At 39.9% G+C, this 17,739-nt stretch overlaps 2 protein-coding genes across 3 annotated transcripts in view; one reads left to right on the top strand and one right to left on the bottom strand.

Moving 5' to 3' along the window:
• DPH5 (diphthamide biosynthesis 5) overlaps positions 1 to 6,633 on the top strand; it is a 36,607-nt gene extending 29,974 nt beyond the window's left edge. For both annotated transcript variants that reach the window (XM_078391801.1, XM_078391802.1), the window contains exons 7-8: positions 2,728 to 2,831; positions 4,277 to 6,633. In XM_078391801.1, the coding sequence (XP_078247927.1) occupies positions 2,728 to 2,831; positions 4,277 to 4,482 (310 nt within the window). In that variant the 3' untranslated portion in view covers positions 4,483 to 6,633. The remainder of the gene's footprint in view (positions 1 to 2,727; positions 2,832 to 4,276) is intronic.
• Positions 6,634 to 7,869: 1,236 nt separating this feature from the next.
• The window catches only part of SLC30A7 (solute carrier family 30 member 7), a 50,891-nt gene continuing 41,021 nt past the window's right edge, over positions 7,870 to 17,739 (bottom strand). The window contains exons 9-11 of the mRNA XM_020788729.3: positions 11,524 to 11,614; positions 10,509 to 10,658; positions 7,870 to 9,187 (exon numbers count right to left, since the gene is read on the bottom strand). Coding sequence (XP_020644388.3) covers positions 9,140 to 9,187; positions 10,509 to 10,658; positions 11,524 to 11,614 — 289 coding nt within the window. The 3' untranslated portion in view covers positions 7,870 to 9,139. The remainder of the gene's footprint in view (positions 9,188 to 10,508; positions 10,659 to 11,523; positions 11,615 to 17,739) is intronic.

Genomic DNA, 17,739 nt, shown 5'->3' with positions numbered 1-17,739 from the left:
CAGTGGCTCACCCCATAGCAGAGTAAACCAGCCTTCTTCAGGCAGCATCACAAAGAGAATATGTTGGTATCGGAAAGATAGTACCTGTTTGAGGTGGTGGTGGTGGCCGCTGCTGTTGATGTGTAAGAGCTTTACTTCACATGGCAAAATATCTTGGACAGAATTTGGCTTTGTCTCTTATCTGTAGCTAAACTCAATTCAGTTTCAGCTGCCTTCTTCCATCAGCACGAGTAAGAAGGTAATTTGAGCTGCTGCTCTTTCATAACGTCAGTTTCAAGTTTTTGTTTTATTTATTTATTTTTTGAGGCTCAGTATACATTCTCTCTGTCTTGACTTTTAGAAAAACACAGGAAGTGAGGTAGCAATGACCTTCAAGCCATTCCACTTGTGGTATTGTTATTTTTCCTCCATCCTGGCTTCCTTAGCCCTGCCCATCTGTACTGGAATTTTGGGGAGATTTTTTTTGGACACATCCTCACTTTTAGATTCACATTCATCCTCTCTGACAATTTCTGATGAAAATTTATTTTGGAACTTCATCATAAGCATTGTGTAGCCAATTCCAGAGTTGGCAAACTTTGCAGAAAACAATTCCTGAGAACTGGCTTCTAGGCCTATAATTATGTAACTGTACAGTATATGGAGGAAAAATATAGGCTTTCCTTCCAGTTTGGCATAGATTGCACGCTCTCTGATGGAGTGATAGTTACAATAGATTAGCAGGGGTCTGGAAATATAGAGGACTGTGATGGTACTATGGAGGTGGTTCAGTATGTGGCGCTTCTCTTAGAAGGGGAATGTTTTCCATTTTGTCAGGGAAGCTATAATTCTGAGGGTGAAAACCTCAGAACAGACACACTAGAGGAGTAGCATGCATGCACGCAAGTGCCTTGGTGATTGGCAGGATAATTGTTGTACGTAGCTTTTTGAACATACACAGTTATAGCCTGCCAGTATTTGTAAATAAAGCTGTTTAAAATTTTGGAAGCTAGAGTTTGCTTTATGTCTGTAATTGGTCAAAAGACAGCACAAATATTATCCATCAGCTTCAAAAGTAGGGCTAAATACCTCGTTTCCCCCAAAATAAGACCTAACCTGAAAATAAACCTTAGTATGATTTTTCAGTATGCTTGTAATATAATCTATACCTCAAAAATAAGACCCAGTTAAGTGAAACCCTGCCCTCCACTATTGTGCAGCAACCAGAAGATGACATGACTGTATTTGAATAAATGTAGACGGTTGTACATGAAAAAAATAAAACATTCCCTGAAATTAAGCCCTAGTGCGTTTTTTTGTTTTGTTTTGTTTTGTTTTGGAGCAAAAATTAATTTAAGACCCTATCTTATTTTTGGGAAAACATGATAGCTGTTGGCCATGTTTCTGTGGATGGCAGTCTGCCAGAGATGATGCTTTGCATTCTGTTTTGTAGGTCCTGCACTATATAGTGAGTTGGATTAGATAGTTTCTGAGGTCCCTTCCAAATCTATTACTCCTCTGTACTTCTGTACTGCTCTGTAGAAAGATTAAGGATGAAAACAAAAACATAAGAGGCTAGGATCTACCAACAGCTTTTACTAATGTTAATTAAGGGAACTTCTGCTTACAGAAGCAATAGACCTTTGAATAGCACAGCCTTCCCGACCCCATATTAGTCCTATTAACTGAGGATGATGGTTTGTAGTGTTGCACCATCTGGGGCCCACTGTTGGGAAATATAGTGAACGAATGAGAACTCTCAATTGTATGCCATTCTTGTGAGCTTTCAGAGACATGGGAGGGACTCCTTGCAGAGACAGAGTGCAGAGGATCTTGCTTTGATCTAACAGTTGTTGTGTGTACAGATGGGCACAAACCAAACCACAAACCAGAAGAATCAAAGAACCAGGCTGGTTCGCAGTTCAGTTCATGACCTGGTTCAGGGATCCCGTTCTACTGGAGCAAACTGAAGCACCAAACTTTTTTTCCACTTGGCACTTCATTTTGCCCGCCCCCTTCCCATTGCTTCTGCTTACCTGGTCCTGCCTTTTGTGCAGCTGCAGCAGGCCACCAGTGCCATCTTCAGAGGCAGCGGCAGGCTCCTGGCAGAGAAGCTCGGCCTGCTACCTCTGCACACTGCGCACACCTACCTTTTGGGTGGCGGGTGCATGAGCAGAGCTAGTGGACCTGGCTTCCCTCCCCAGAGCCTGCCGTTGCCTCTGCGCATGTGACTGCCTATCAGCTGGGTGGTGGGCCATGCACAGAGACTAGTTCTATGAAGATGGGCTACTGCTTCTGAGCATGTGCCTGTCATTCATCTGATAGGTGGGCACGTGGATAGAGTTAGCAGGCCTGTTTTCCCTCCCCATAGCCTGCCGCTGCCTCTGAAGATGGCACCAGCAGCCTGCAGCAGAGGTACCCACCCCCCCAGCACAAAACCAAAAAACAAACCTTGAACTGGTTTGTTTGGAGGGGGTTGTGGTAGCTCATGGGTAGCCACAAACCATGATGAACCACCATTTTTCCTCTTTGTGCCCATCTCTAGTTGTGTGTTGAAACTTTCAGTTTCACAACCAGCGATAGAATCAGTACGTCTTTCATGTGCTACGATACTGCTTCTTGATGGGGCCAATGGGGGCAGAGAGCTTGGGAAGTTTTCTTTTCTTTTTTTAATCATGGCTCACAGAATTTTTCCAAGCTCTGTATGGGACCATCATTGACCTGCTAAAGTAAACTTTCTTCCACCAGGGGGAAGAAGGTTTATGAACCACCCCGTTACATGAGTGTGAATCAGGCAGCAGAACAGCTTCTTGCTATCATCCGAAATAGGCGGCTACAAGGGGAAGAACCAGGTACGCAAATCCGTTCATGCCACTAGCTCAGCCTTTTCTCCAGCTGAGACCTCCCAGATTTTGGAGTTCATCCCTCATCAAACGAACCAAGGAATGACTACTGTTTTATCCTAGCGCATCTGAAGGCCGCTGGGTCAGAGAAGGCTGAACCAACTTCTGAAAATTGGCGCTTTCGTTGAAATTACTGCAGAGTTAGAAAAGTCCCAATTTGCTATGGAGATGGACTTTCCATAAAATTGGCAGAATACAGCCTGGGCAGAGGCCAAGCTTCCACTGTGGTTCATCCACAGCAAAGTGAACGTCATTGGGCCTGTAGGCATACAACTCAGGCCACAGAACGCTGGCCTACACACAAGCTAGCCACAAACTAGTTTTGTTTTTTAAAGTGCCAACCCATATGGACATATTTTAGCATGAGTAATTTATTCAGTGTCCTGTTGTAGCAACAGAGAAGTTATTGGGTGGGACTGATAACAAAGTGGCTGGCCCAGAGCTGTGGTAGCCGAGGGTCAGTATTTTAAAAATTGGAGACCCTTCACTCTTATGTGCCAAGTGATGCCAGAGTTAAGAAATGAGCTGCCTGCCAAGAAAGCAGCCTTAGTTCTCCAGCATGACCCATTGATCAGCAGGCCAGCTTCTTGGAAGGAGGCAAGCCTCAAACCGGTTCAGGCAGTCACTAGCGCTCCAATCCCACCCATGGCAGAGGTGCCACAAAACTGCCCTGCCCTGCTCAGTCTGCAGAGACTCACTGCAAGGGGACAGACCTGAAGCATGAATCATGCAGAGGGACAGGTTATCTGGGCTCTCCAGAGCAGCCCTGCCCTTGTTTCTCCTTGGATCCTCTGGAGAATTACCACAGAATCCTTTCCCCATGTTTCTGCTACACAACCTTATCGCATGCCCATACTACTAATGCCTGAATAGGCATTGCATTTTATTTATTTACACAAAGATTTACAATTAGAAAGAGAACTCTGTGGCAACAACTTTCTAGCTTCTGCCCAGACATTTCACAAATGTTCCCTGAGCCTTTGACTTAAATATTGCAGCAAGTTCCTCAGAACTTGGGAGGCCAAAACCTTGTATTTTCAGAACTGACTATGTCCTCTTAATGACTGCAGGGATGGCAGTTTAGCTCATTGATTGTTATATCTGTGATTCACATGTTTCACTGGACAGAGGAATACAGTAATACACTTCCCAGGCTTGGCTTTTACCAAGTTTGCCACATCCTATTGTGAACTACTGTTACAAACATTGTTCAATTACTGTGTAATCCCCACCCTGAAGAACTGCCTTGCCTTCAGAGGACTGCTAGTGTGATGGAATGAGTGTTTTTGTGCTGTTCTGAGGGCAGCACTGTTTCCTGCCTAAAGGAGCCAAGTACAACCAGTTTTTTTGTTCTTTTTTGATGTATACTTACTCAATGTTCTTTGTTTTTACAGAAGTTACAGAAAATACAGTGTGTGTTGGCTTAGCAAGAGTGGGAGGAGCAGACCAAAAGATTGCTTCAGGTACTTTATGGGAAATGACTTCCGTGGCGCTGGGCGATCCTCTTCACTCTCTGATCATAACTGGAACTTTGCATCCATTGGAAGTAGATATGCTTAAACTGTTCGCAGTAGATAAATCTGTTTTTGAACACAACTGAATAAAAACCTGTCATCACACCTGCAGTGAACTAAGAATCTGCCACAATCCTGGCAAGTTAAAGAAGCCCCTCTGGGAAAAAAAAAGGATGGAGATTAATGGATTGTGCTTGCCCAAGTTGCCAGCATACACTACCAGCAAGTTCTGTTGGAATTGCCACACTGGACAGTGAAGATTGTGTATTACACTCTAGGGACTTGATGGACAACAGCTGAGCATTGGGGGGGAAGGCTTTTTATTAATAAGGAAATTGACTTGAAATACTGCCTCAAACAGATTTTCTGTTTAAGTATTCCATAGAAATTCTATTGAAACAGAACAGAGATGCATTTAAATCTGCAATATTGCACCTAGGACATCAGACTAGCTATTCAATATTCATAAATCAATGCACGTTTACAGTCATCAGGTCACCTATCTGCATTTACCAAAGCAACAGAGTTGGGAACCTGAATCAACACAGCACATATTTAGAGAATCAAAAGCCAGTAGTAAAGTCTTTCTTTATGTGCAGTTTAGGAAATAGGGACTTGATTAGCACTTTCCTATGCAGTCTTACAGGCAAGGCAATCCAATCTAAATTTAGGCAGTCAGACTGCCAAGCTCACCCTTTCCTCACAGGACATCTCTAGAATGATAACGAATGCAAGCACTGCTTTTCATTAATTGACACAGGGAGTGGATTTTTTTTTGTAATTTTGGGCTCACTTTTGTCTGTCAAGGTGATGGTTGCTACAAATAGATCAAGTGTTGCTTATCTGAAAGGCATTTCCAGTTTCTACCCAAGACTGTACATCTATCTCCACAGTATAGTCAGTGATAAGCGACAGTGGATGTTACAATGCATCTGCATATACAGTGATATCTGGAGAGCTACACATTTTCATCCAGTTTTTACAAAATGAAAATTAGTTGTTAAGGAACCGATGATCATGTTCTAGTTGGAAACAGCAGTTGGCAAGAGGTGGACAAAGACAACGGGAATATGAAAAAGTATACATGAAAATGATACTTTCTTTGGGCAGCAAAAAAGCAGCTAAATATATTTATAAAATCTAGAATACATTTAACTATATTAAAATACTAACATGCATTGGAATTTGAAAAATTCCCTGGATATTGGCAGCTAGCCATGATTAAGAGAATTATACAGCACTGTAATTGCTCCTCAAAATCTTATTCATTTCATTTGCACTGCATCCTTGTTCTAGGTAACCACCTATTTGTAGCTCACCAGCAAAACTCAGTTCAGTTGTCTCAGATGTGCTCTATCATCATTCACTTATAAAGTGTGGTTAGCATTACTCTATAGTTCCAATCTTTTTAGCTTTTCTAGAATTTACATAATTGCATCACAGTGGCCAAACTCCTGTTGCTTAGAGTAGTAAATAGCACTAGAGTAGGCCCATTGAAACAGGGAGGATTTGTTGAGTCAACTTTCCTTGATTCAAATGGGCCTACTCTAACTTCAGCTCATTTTAGCATAGTAACTCATTTAACCACTACTAGAGTAGGCCCATTTAAATCAAGGGAACTTATGGAGAGGTTGACTCACTAAAACCCCAAGGGTTCAATGGGCCTACTGTAGTGCTGTTTACTGTGTTAAAATAACAGAATTTTGGCCACTGTTTCATTTGTTAATTGACTTCCAATGTCTAAGTGCAATCACAGGCTTTCCATTTTAAGTGGAAAGCATTTTAAGCTATACATACTTTTAAGTGTTTCAAATATGAGAAGACTACTGAGGTTTGTTACCATCTGTATCAACATCTACTTTGTGAACTGGTTTCTGCTGTGCAACACACTACCAGTCAACAATTAGGCCAATTCTGTGACTAAGTGTAGTTTAGTCTCTCTATAATAAACTGCATCCCCAAAATTGAAGACCTCTCAGTATGATTAGAGATGAATAGGCACACTTGTTTATGGAGTAGCGCCCTGCTATGGTAGAATCTAAGGCTGTGTAAAAGCAATGCATCAATTTAAACTATGACGCCCACGTCTGATCAAAGCAATTTTCAAAGTCATATTTTTTGATGAAGTGTGATTGAACAAGATTTAGTATCTTATCACTTGACTGGAAAAAGTGATTGTAAAAGACTGCGTATTTGCAAAAAGGCTTAAACAAATTAAACTTACTAAAAAGGTCAAACAGTTTCCAGTCTCATGTTCATCCACACCCAATGTGTTTTAGAGCATGCTGACAAAAGCCAGAGAAACCGTAATTTCACAAGCAGAGCATGACATATGAACAATTCAAATGAAGCAGCGGCTGTTTTTTTAAGCTTGCACAGGTAACGGCCTGTGCAAGGCCAGATATAAAGTTAGCAGCACTTCACATTAACACATAGAAGTGAACATCGGAGAGGTATGAATTTACTCTAGTGTGAACCAATTCTCAATGTAGTTTGTGAACAATGACAAATCTTTTTCCACTGCACTTCACTTGTTGACCACATCTGGACTAAAGCATATACCAGTGACGCACTGAAACCCAGTTTTAACAAATGCAGGCAACACATTTGTGCACAGCGCCTGGTACTCTGTCTCTTCACCAACAAGCCAGAGAAAGAATTTTATGGTGTCATGACTGGGAAAGGGAACAAGCCAGAGTGAAACCTCAATCTAGAAAAGCATGCTAGAGAAGTCCTGTGGGACAGAATGACATATACTTTATGAAACCATTTTCTGTAAATGCAAGTAATTTGTGTCAAGTCACATTTCTAAAATAACATTAAGACAAAGCACAGGCTAGAAATTAAACAGTTGATAATAGATTACAAAAGAACAGATAACATTAAAAATTATATAAGGAAGCCTACTGCTAAAATTGAAATTAAAAGGTTCTGTTCTAATTTAGCCATTTCTGACGTCCCTTATATTGTTTTAAGAATATAATTACTAACCAATATTCATTTTTAACAACTGTCATCCATTATACAAATACTCTTCCCCCCTCCCCAAAAATTCATGAATGATTTATACCGTATTAGGTTTTTTTCCTGATTTGTACAGATTGCTCAGAGGCAGAAAGGGCAGCCTTCCATGTTCGTTTGCCATCACCCCAGCCAGCCTACCCAACAGATAAGTAAAGCTGAGAGTCCCTTTCTGGGAAATTGCACTTTACTCATCTCTGGTTGAGTGAAAAGATGATTTTTCTTTCTGTCGCACATTCCACTTAAGATCTACTTCAGTTCAATACATATTTGCAGATCTTTGTTATTCTGTCTAAGGAGCCCTTGAAGTGTTACCAAGAGCCTTTGGCTGTTACACTTTTATTATTGGGTAAACACACGGAAATCTAATTGCTTTTAGTGGTGATCCAGAGAAACTAGGAAAAACCTCAGCTGGGACAAAAAACAAAACAGAAGATGGCTTTAAACCAATGTTGGCTGAACTATACACTGTTTATTAAAAGAGTTGCCCTGTGAATTAAGCGCCAAAAGACTTTGCTGAAAAACCCATTGATCCCTTTAAAATCAAATACAAAATCAGACTTTTTGTATGGAGAGAAATCAGCAAATCCATTTGTACTGCATGATAATGGTATACGTTATGAACTTTATTGCAGAGAGTGGAGGGATTTCTGGAGGAATATTCTGGCTTGATCTTCATTTAAGATCTTAAGACTGAATAGCTTCTGAATAATGATTGAAAACATAGAATCTGAAGTAAAACCTCTGATAATCTGTTAGCTAGCACATAAAGAAATATTATCCATTCATATATCTGAATGTAAAAGCTCCCAGATCAGATTGGAAAAAAAAACAGAAGGAGGCAATACATGAAAGCTTCCTCCTTTTTGAGTGCTTTAAAAAACTCAAAACAAGAAGATAATCAAGTGGTAGCATCACATTTCTGCAGGTTTTCCTTCAGCACAATGGCCACAGACAGTAATTTTCAACTACTGTCAAGAGTGCTGAGGTACAATCAGCCTAGATTCACTTCATGGTAGTAAAACATTTTGTAAACAAGCTTTGTGTGATCATTTGATGTTTGTATTGTACAACTGAAAAGTCACCTCCACGGAAGTTCAGAATGTAACAGTAAGAAGGAGTCCAACATCTACCATAATGCTATTACACATAGATCACACCAATCACAAGTTAAGAACCTTACTCGGTACAAGAAGTAGCCATAAAAATTAATAAAAATCCCCGATGTTTCATATCTGTGTCAACAGATACTTCGATATAAAGGCACTCTGAAAACCCAATATGGTTTGGTTCATCAAGTTTGCAAAGTACAAACAGTCTTACATACAGTTATATTGTAGAATGTCAACCACTGTGACATGAACAGAATCATTTTCTTTTCATCCACCCTCCCCGCATAACACTGGCTTCGTGGGAATGAGCAAAAACATCCTAAGAAAGCATAACCAATGATTGCAATACCACATTAAGTTTGCTGCAGGAACAAACTTGGCAAACAATGCACAAAGGCTTAGGGCTTTTGAAAAAGCCAAGCCCCTCCATAGTCTAGGGCAGTGTCCTTTAAGTTCTTCTTCATCCAGCCAAAAGGCAGCAGTCTATTCCATTTCGGACAACTGTTGAGAAGAGAGGTTTCTGTTCCAGAAGAAGTCTAATGTCTTGAATCATTAACGGTTCTAAAAATAAAAAAAACCTTTGGTCCAAAAAGGATGTCCAAGGTGTTTGCTACATAGCGGCAAAGTCAATTTGTACATACAGCTGCCTCACTCCAGCCTGCAAATAAAAGGAAAACCCACATTAGAAAACCAGTCGAGCAATGGTGACGACCCAATTTCAAATACCAGTGAAATTTAGATGGAAATTGTTTCTCTTTTTGTGGAAGTGCCTAGGAAAGCCTTTGAACCTGCCACGCTACAAAACCCAGAAATGGTTTTAAAAGATATCTTACATCCCTGAATTGCATTGCACCTAGTACTCATGAAAGAAATAATAATTGCCCACTTTAAAACATGCTGATACGCAAAGCTATCATGAATGAAGCTGGTTTGTGGTGGGTCCTTAGAATCAACAGCTGGTAAATGTATGGAAGTGACTTACTGCTTTTGTCATTCAATATCACAAGAGAGCCCTTAGGAATGACAACTCAATACCAACTGACTGATGGCTAATTTTTTTTCTCTCACACATTCTTGACTTCCTTGAATGTACAGTATGCAAGTAGAAATACATGTATATAGTGACCAGAATACTTTTGCATAAAGTTACACCCATACAAGCTGATTACATCATCGGCCACGAGGTTGGCTGATGATTCCTATTCCACCTCCCCCAGGATCCCTTTTGACCTGGGGAAGCCTTTGAGGGTAGGGGTGGGGTGGGTAGTCTTAATGCCCCCAAATCATCACAGATAGTGCCAATTCTGGCAACAGGACCACTAATGGAAATTTCCAGACCTTAATGTTTTCCCCCACCTTCCCAAGGCCCCCAAAGGCTTTTCCCAGTTCAAAGGGTTCCCTAGGGAGCCTCAGAACTTGGAAGGGGAGGATGAACAGGAAACTTCTTAATGACTGACAAAAGAAGCACCTGATGACAACATGAGCTTGCATATGCACAAATTTACACACAATGATTTTGGCCCACATTAATTATGAAAAGTCCATATTTTTAATGTTAAAATAACTGCAAGAAACAACTAGAACATTGATTCCATTTTTAAAAAAGAAAAATGCAAGAGCACACAAACCTCAGAATTCTTAGGGGGCAAAAATTAAGTCAGGAGCCAGTCTTTATAGAGCAGAACTGACTGCATGTCAATAAAGTTTTGGTAATTACAGAATAGACAGAACTTTGGAACATCAAGTAAATTAGACAAAAGACTGATTTTAAACAACAAAGATACTAGAAAAGAGCCCAGAATCAAAGTTTCAACAACTTCCAATAATATAGCCAGCTTTAGATGTTAAAGCTGAAAAGGCAGCAAATCAGTACAGATGTGTCTTATTATTTCTATTTTTCAAAAAAAGGAAGAAAGAAATGTCCTCAGCTGTTGGATATGGTATCCTATTTAAAGTTACAGTGAATCTGTAAATTATACCTGAGTAAAAATGTTGTGAGTCTGGCTTAGAATCCACTTTGCATCAGCATCTGGAGCTACAAACAGTTTCAGAGTCCCTATGTAAACATCAGTACAGAGGGTCCAGAAATGAGGATCATGTAAACTGTAAACTCCTTGCAGCTGTTGAACCTAATATACAAAGATAACATTTAGGTGACTTAAATATAAAATATAAGACAAACTATACAGCTGAACACTGGCGGCAACAGACAAGATGCAAGCTACAGTACAAAATAAAAAAATCAAAGTAACAAACAGTTACAAAGCAAGGATATCCTGAAATGTCTCCCTGAAAAGTAATGTTTTAATATGCTTTCTGGATATTATTCTGTTCACAGAAGTCATGAAGCTACAAGTAATTCAAAGGAAATACTAGATTGTATGTTTAATAACAACAGAAGGCATACAACTGGGGAAAGTACTCTTTGATTCACTGTAAGCAATGCACAGGGCATGATTGTGCTACCCTTATACTATAAAATTATACAGTCCATAAAATTACCTAATCAGGTAATTGTGCTTGTATGTTATTATTTTTCTATTATTTGTCATGAAATTCAGTAGATTGTTGTGAAGGACAGGTAACATAGGGATGTGAAAGTTTTGCTATTTTATTTGGCAGGTGTAGGTTTCAAAGTGAGATGGACAACTCTAGCCGAGTCTATGGGCCAATTTTGCCCCACCAGTGGACTGCCATGGGCCACAACTCCCCTGCTGCTGTGGAAACCTGGCAACAACCAACCAGGGAAGGGGAGAGGGTGCAGAATATTTACAACAACTGTTAACTTGATTTAAATGAACCAGTAGCAACAAACCTCCACCAGCCTTTTAAAGCAAGTGAACTGTTTGATTTAAACTATGGTACTGTTTCAATGGGGCAGTTTGTAGCTGGTTTCCAGGAGTGCTTTGGAAGGGAAAAGAGCTTTGGGGTAACACGGGGTCCACAGATCATAAAATTTTCATCATTGCTTTAAACAGACAAAAGCCAACTTGCCCTTTGATAACACTGAGGCAGAGAATTTTCCAACAGGGGAGGGGTTCGCTGCATCAAAATTCCAATGGATTCTCTCAGAAGTGGAACAACACTAGGAAAAAAAAACAATTGAAATTATTTAAAGAGCCAGTTTCTCTCTCTCTCTCTCCCACATACACACACACACACACACACACACACACACACACACACAAGCACACTGTACCATCAAATATATGTGCAACAGAGAATACAGTTCCTCCTTCCAAAGAACAGACAAAATTGTCACATATCTTTTCACATCCACAAAAAATAACATCAGGAGAGATCATAAAAGACTAATTAAATCCTAACAAGTTAAAACTTGAACTGTTAACCAACACAAGACTGTTTGTATCACCAGATGAAAGAAATTAGTAACTGCTTTCTATCTCTGATTTTTTATTTGCTTTGCTTTATTCTCTTAAACCATACACATTGCTTGGATTGTCAACACCCTGGAGACAATAGCTCCATCCATAGGCATCCTTCAGTCTCGATAGATTACGGTAACATGCTCTGAATCGAGGAGTGTCCTCTCCAGAGCATGAAGCCTGGGTAAAGTAATATGGAGGATAGGCTATTACCCAAGCACCAGATTCCCCCCTCAGTGGATATAGCCACAAGGCAGTGGATGTTTGAAATTGAAGTTTTCCTTTTCCTTGATGGGCTGCCTTCCATGGCTGATGAGCCCCACCTACCCGGCCTGCTCTTTAATAGTGCAGAAGCCAATAATAACATGACTTCTGGAGACAATAATAACTGATGAAACTGTTAAGTCCTTCTTAGCCCACATAAAATAAGGGCATTGTTGATTTTAGCCAAAAATGAAAGCTTTGTTTAGTGATCACTCTGATTTAACCATAAAACTAACCGCATTCTGGTTGTGATTCATTGTTTCTGTAGTGTTAGTCAACAAGACAAATTTGAAGAATAACATATTGAATGAATAACAAAGAATGCAATCTTCCGACAGTCGGCTAAAGCTGACTATAAAATGCAGTTCCTCAGTGGACAATCTCTGACTGAGAACATTATGAACTGTGAATCGTGTCCAATCTACTTATGAGAATTTACCCAAAGCCAGACTATTTAAATAATACACACACTGAATCGAATCCTTAAAGGAAAAGAGGTCACAGATTATATATACATTGTTTCACTGAAGGTTATGCAAACATGTCTAGCTGCTGGTAGGTATTTTATGTACTAGCACATGACAAAAAACCACCCCAAAGTCCTTAGACCCTACTTAAATAACATCAATGGCACAGAAAATGGATGTAACCGTATCTTGTTCAAGAAAATCCTTTAGCTTGCCTACAATCAAACAGGAAGCCAAATTTGCCAGGAAGATCTTCCATGGTGCTCTTCAGTATTTGCAAGTCAGAATTCACAAAAATCATGACATGCATTATGCATCTACCTCTACAGAGCTTCACAAACATTTTAACCTAGAAGTGGTTTAGTAAACTCAAAGGAACACCGGAGGCACATAAAAAATATAGAAGAGTTTACCCTTGTGTGGCACTCTTCCAACAATAGTAATAATTGTATGCTGTCGAGTCAATTCTGACTTATGGTGACATTTTTCAAGGTTTTAGAGGTAGAGAGCACTTAGAAGTGGTCTACCATTCCCTTCTTCTGGGGGCATCCCAGGCCTGAATAGCTTGCCCAAGACCACTTAAGCCGCCTCTTTTCCCTAGAGGCATAGGCCTGAATTCCCAACCTCTGTCTCTGCAGCCAGATACCTAACTAACTGAGCTACCCAGTCAGCATTCTTCCAATATGTGTTATAAAGACGTGTAGGCCAAATCTGTCATTCTGCTCCTACAATGGGATCGCTCACCCTTGAACCTGGCAGCCAACTGCACTTCCTATAATCTGACTCAGGAGGACTTTCTAGACCTTGACAAATGGTTTGAGGAGCTTACAGAGGGCTCTGATGAGGAGAGGGAATAATCCCTTCTCAGTTCTGTCAGATGGTTTTCTTGTCCTGAAAGTACAACATTGCACCATGCCCTTTCAGTTCAATTATTTATTACAGTGGTTCCCAGCCTCAGGTCTCCAGACGTTCTTGGACTACAACTCCCAGAAATCCTGACTAGCACAGCTAGTGGTGAAAGCTTCTGGGAGTTTTAGCTCCCAGAAGCTCTGGGGATCCAAGACTGGGAACCAATGTTTCATCACATCTCAGCTTAGTAAGTCTAGATACGGGCAAGTCTTATGGACACACACACAGAGATGCTGTGTTGTTACCTTTTTACGGCAGTAAAGCCAGCAAATATTCCATCAGCTGTAGTTTCCTATTCCATCTCAACCAAGAAACTCTGGTTAAAGGCTGCAAAAGATGTCCAGAAAGTATGCCACCTTCAAAGTATGGCTTCTTGAACTAGAGCTCTAGCTCAGTGGTTCTTAACCTTTGTTACTCAGATGTTTTTGAACTGCAACTCCCAGAAACCCGAGCCAGCACAGTTGGTGGTGAAGGCTTCTGGGAGTTGCAGTCCAAAACTCCTGAGTAACCCAAGGCTAAGAACCAGTGCTCTAGCTCACTGTATCAGCAATCCCAATCAAAGGGGATTTATAACAACACATGATCCAACAGCCTGTCCCAGATGTGACTCAGGCACTTCCTTAGGGGCAGCAATGAAAAGAAATGCTTCAGCTACAGACTCTAGAAACAAAAGATGTGCACTTACTCAAATCTATATAGAGGAAATGAAAGTGATATAGATAGGCGGGGTATAAATACAATTAATAATAATAATAATAATAATAATAATAATAATAATAATAATAATAATAATAATAATAATAATAATAATAATAATAATAACAACAACAACAACAACAACAACAACAACAACAACAACAACAACAACAACATACAACATAGTTGTCCATTTTTTTAAAAACCCAGAATCAATTACAATGATTATTAAACAGTCAACTGAAAAAAAAAATCATTTTTTGCATTTTAATCTGGTTTAGAAAATGTTTTCTTTAAGGTTCAAGTTAATAAGCAAGGAGGGGGAGAATGTGAGAGGGCAAGATCATAAAACAAAATCAGAAGCAGTGGTTCAGCCATAATGAAATGTCTAGTCTCAAACAGCCAGCTTTGCATTTCTTGGGGGGGGGGGAGGAATCCAGGGGCATTAGTAAAACAGTGAGCATTTGGAAGTAATTAGAGGGTTCTTCTGCCAACTGTGAAAGTGACAATATCACTGAGCAGGAAGAGTTTCCTACTGAAGTACTTCAACAGCAAACAGACACGATCTCCTTGCTTTCAATACTTGGATTTGTTTGGTGTCAGCATCAAATATTGCCCAGGAACATATTGCCCACCATGGACACTAGAACCTCCTACCCAATACTATCCTAATCAGATTAGTATCTTTGGTCAGGACTAATCCATCACATTGCAAATGAGTAAATAAGTAAGTGGTCTGTGTATACACAATATGGCTTCCCAATCCATAACACAGAAATGATTATTTGACTGCCCTCTAATTGTTAACAGCATTGCATATTTGGGGTACAAAAAAGTATGCAGCTTGTATGTTTCCCCATAGTGCTTGAAGCACTCTCTGTGTGGTTTACTTTAAAAAAGAATTACACAGGCTACACATTGCTGCCGCCCCCACGCGTGAGCTGGGTACTCATTTTACTGACCTCAGAAGGATGGAAGGTACAGTTTAACCACTGTGCCACAAGGCTCTTGTAACAGGAAGTTGCCTTTTACATGATAGAACAACAAGCCGGGAAAGAACAAAATCTCAGGACAGAGAGCCACACCAGTGTCATGCCAGCGATGGAAAAAGAGCATCCGGAAACACAACCATCATTTCCCAGAGGCTGAATTGTAGCCAGCCATAACTCTGATGGTGAAGTGAGGAACCTCTTTTGACACCCAAGCTCCACAACACACATTATATCCCACACATAACTGGTTGTCACCCTGCTTTATATAAAGTCAGATAAGATGCCTTAACGTCTGGAGAGAACAATGGGACAGAAGTAAATTAGAGGAATTAGCCTTTAAGAGAAAGGAGTCAGCTGTGTGTGTGTGTGTGTGTGAGAGAGAGAGTTTTAATGATTTTGAATTACTCAGTACAAGAAACTCAGGAGCAATAGGAAAAACTCTTTTCCTAGATGACCTCATAAGCCTTTTCCCAAAAGTCTGTGGTGAAGTGTTACCACAGAAAAAGAAAACTACGTCAGGCCATCATACTGTAAACATAATTCACACAGCTAGCCAATAATTACTTCCCAACCAGGGGAGTAAAAAGAGTTTCATTTCAAGGGTTGGAAATTTGGTATACATATTAAATAAACACACACTGCTTTGCAGAATATGGATCACAAGCCAGTCACATTAAAATTTACCACCAAATAAAGGCCTAAGAAACCTACATGGAAAATGTATTCACTAAACATCAGTCATTTCCTTGTCATCATGAGCATCCAGATGAAATATGCCAAATTCTCATTCCAAAGATGAAGCAAATCTGTGGCATCAAGTCAAAGCATATCTGCAAGTGGTTCCTTGTACACAGATCCATTTTATTATTTAAGACAGGTGTCAATTGTGCAAACGTAATGAATGCAAAAATATAATCAGGCATCTAAAACATCCACACTATTTCTACCAATATCAGAGGAGAGCACACTATTTACAGTAATTGTATTTTCTTTTCTATTTGGTGCTCTTTTACTCTGTGTAAAAGAATACAGCCTGAATGCACTATAGCATATTCAAGAAGGGCAGAGAATGATTGTTGGGGCTCATTTGTCTGACTCAAAAATAGAACTGCTAAGGTTCTATCTGGGCTAGCCTCAGAAACAGTCTTCAGGGGCTTGTAAAGAAGCAGAAAAGTGGGAAGAGATGGAATACCACCCCTTGTATGTCTGCTGCTGCAGCCTTTTGAGAACTGCCCTAGAATGAGAGAAAGTATCAGAGATAAGATAAGTAGGATGGTAATTTGACAGGTGTTTTAGCTTTAGATTCCTGCACTGGCAATTATTGGAGTAAATAAGTCTACAATTCTATGACTATACAGCAGCAAAATACCCAACAAGAATTACTAGAAGGAGAGCCTGGCACCATCTAGAAAGCTCATCTACTGCTGTCAGAGTAGAAGGCAAAGGAGAGGGCATAATACTGTGTTCATTTGAAAGACGTATGATCCGCCTAGCTAAAGGGGGCTAGCTGATTTACTGAACTGACATGGCATGATCTCAGGGTGAGATGCCCAACTATTTAAATTTAAGTCACTGCTCAAAGACGCTTCATTTCTGGAAACTCCTATACCTATGGCCCTTCTGCTATACTCAGTAAATATTTTGATACCTCTGACTCAATAACTTACACTAGTACCTGTGAGAAATCTGGCTGTTTCTTACATTTTGATAATTGACTGCTAGCTGTATTCTTTATTACTATTTGACTGTACTGGAATGTTCTGTCACATCAGACTCTGGTTTATATATTTAGCAAGTGATGAATACTGACTAATATTGTGTCCTGATTCTTGGTGCTGTCTATTTAGTACTAAATTCAAAATGTCATAGAACCATAGAAAAGTGAAGTTGGAAGGGGCCTACAAGGCCATCAAGTCCAACCCCCTGCTCAATGCAGGAATACAATCAAAGCGTATCTGCCAGGTGATTATCTAAGGTTTTCTTAACTGCCTCCAGTGTTGGAGCACTCACCAACTCCCAAGGTAATTGGTTCCACTGTCGTACTGCTCTAACAGTTAGGAAGTTGAGCTGTTTATCTTAATTGCTACACTGTGCTAAATCCAGAGTTTGTCCCATTTAGAACATACCTAGTGAAAAAGGAACAAGTTGTGACTATCAGTCCATTTCAGTTCAGTGGATCTTCTCTAAATAAGACTAACACAAAATTAGCCCTTTGCAAGAAAGACCAGTATTAGACTGTTTATCGCTTTGACATGTATTTCTACAGTTGTGTTCAAAATTATTCAGCCCCCACTGAAATTGAATGTTTTGGCCATTTTGACATTGATTTTAATCATTCAGTCATCTTGCTTACATTTACATGAAAGAGGCACTTGTAGGTCAGAGAAATATAACCTTAAGTTTATAATGAAATAACCACAAATGTCTTTTCTGTGCTCACATCATTATTAGTTTTTATTCAACCCCCAAGTGACATTCAATCTTAGTACTTAGTAC

Source organism: Pogona vitticeps, chromosome 4 (genome assembly GCF_051106095.1).
Source record: "Pogona vitticeps strain Pit_001003342236 chromosome 4, PviZW2.1, whole genome shotgun sequence".
Classification (NCBI taxonomy): Eukaryota; Metazoa; Chordata; class Lepidosauria; order Squamata; family Agamidae; genus Pogona; species Pogona vitticeps.
This window is presented reverse-complemented; position numbering and strand designations above follow the sequence as displayed.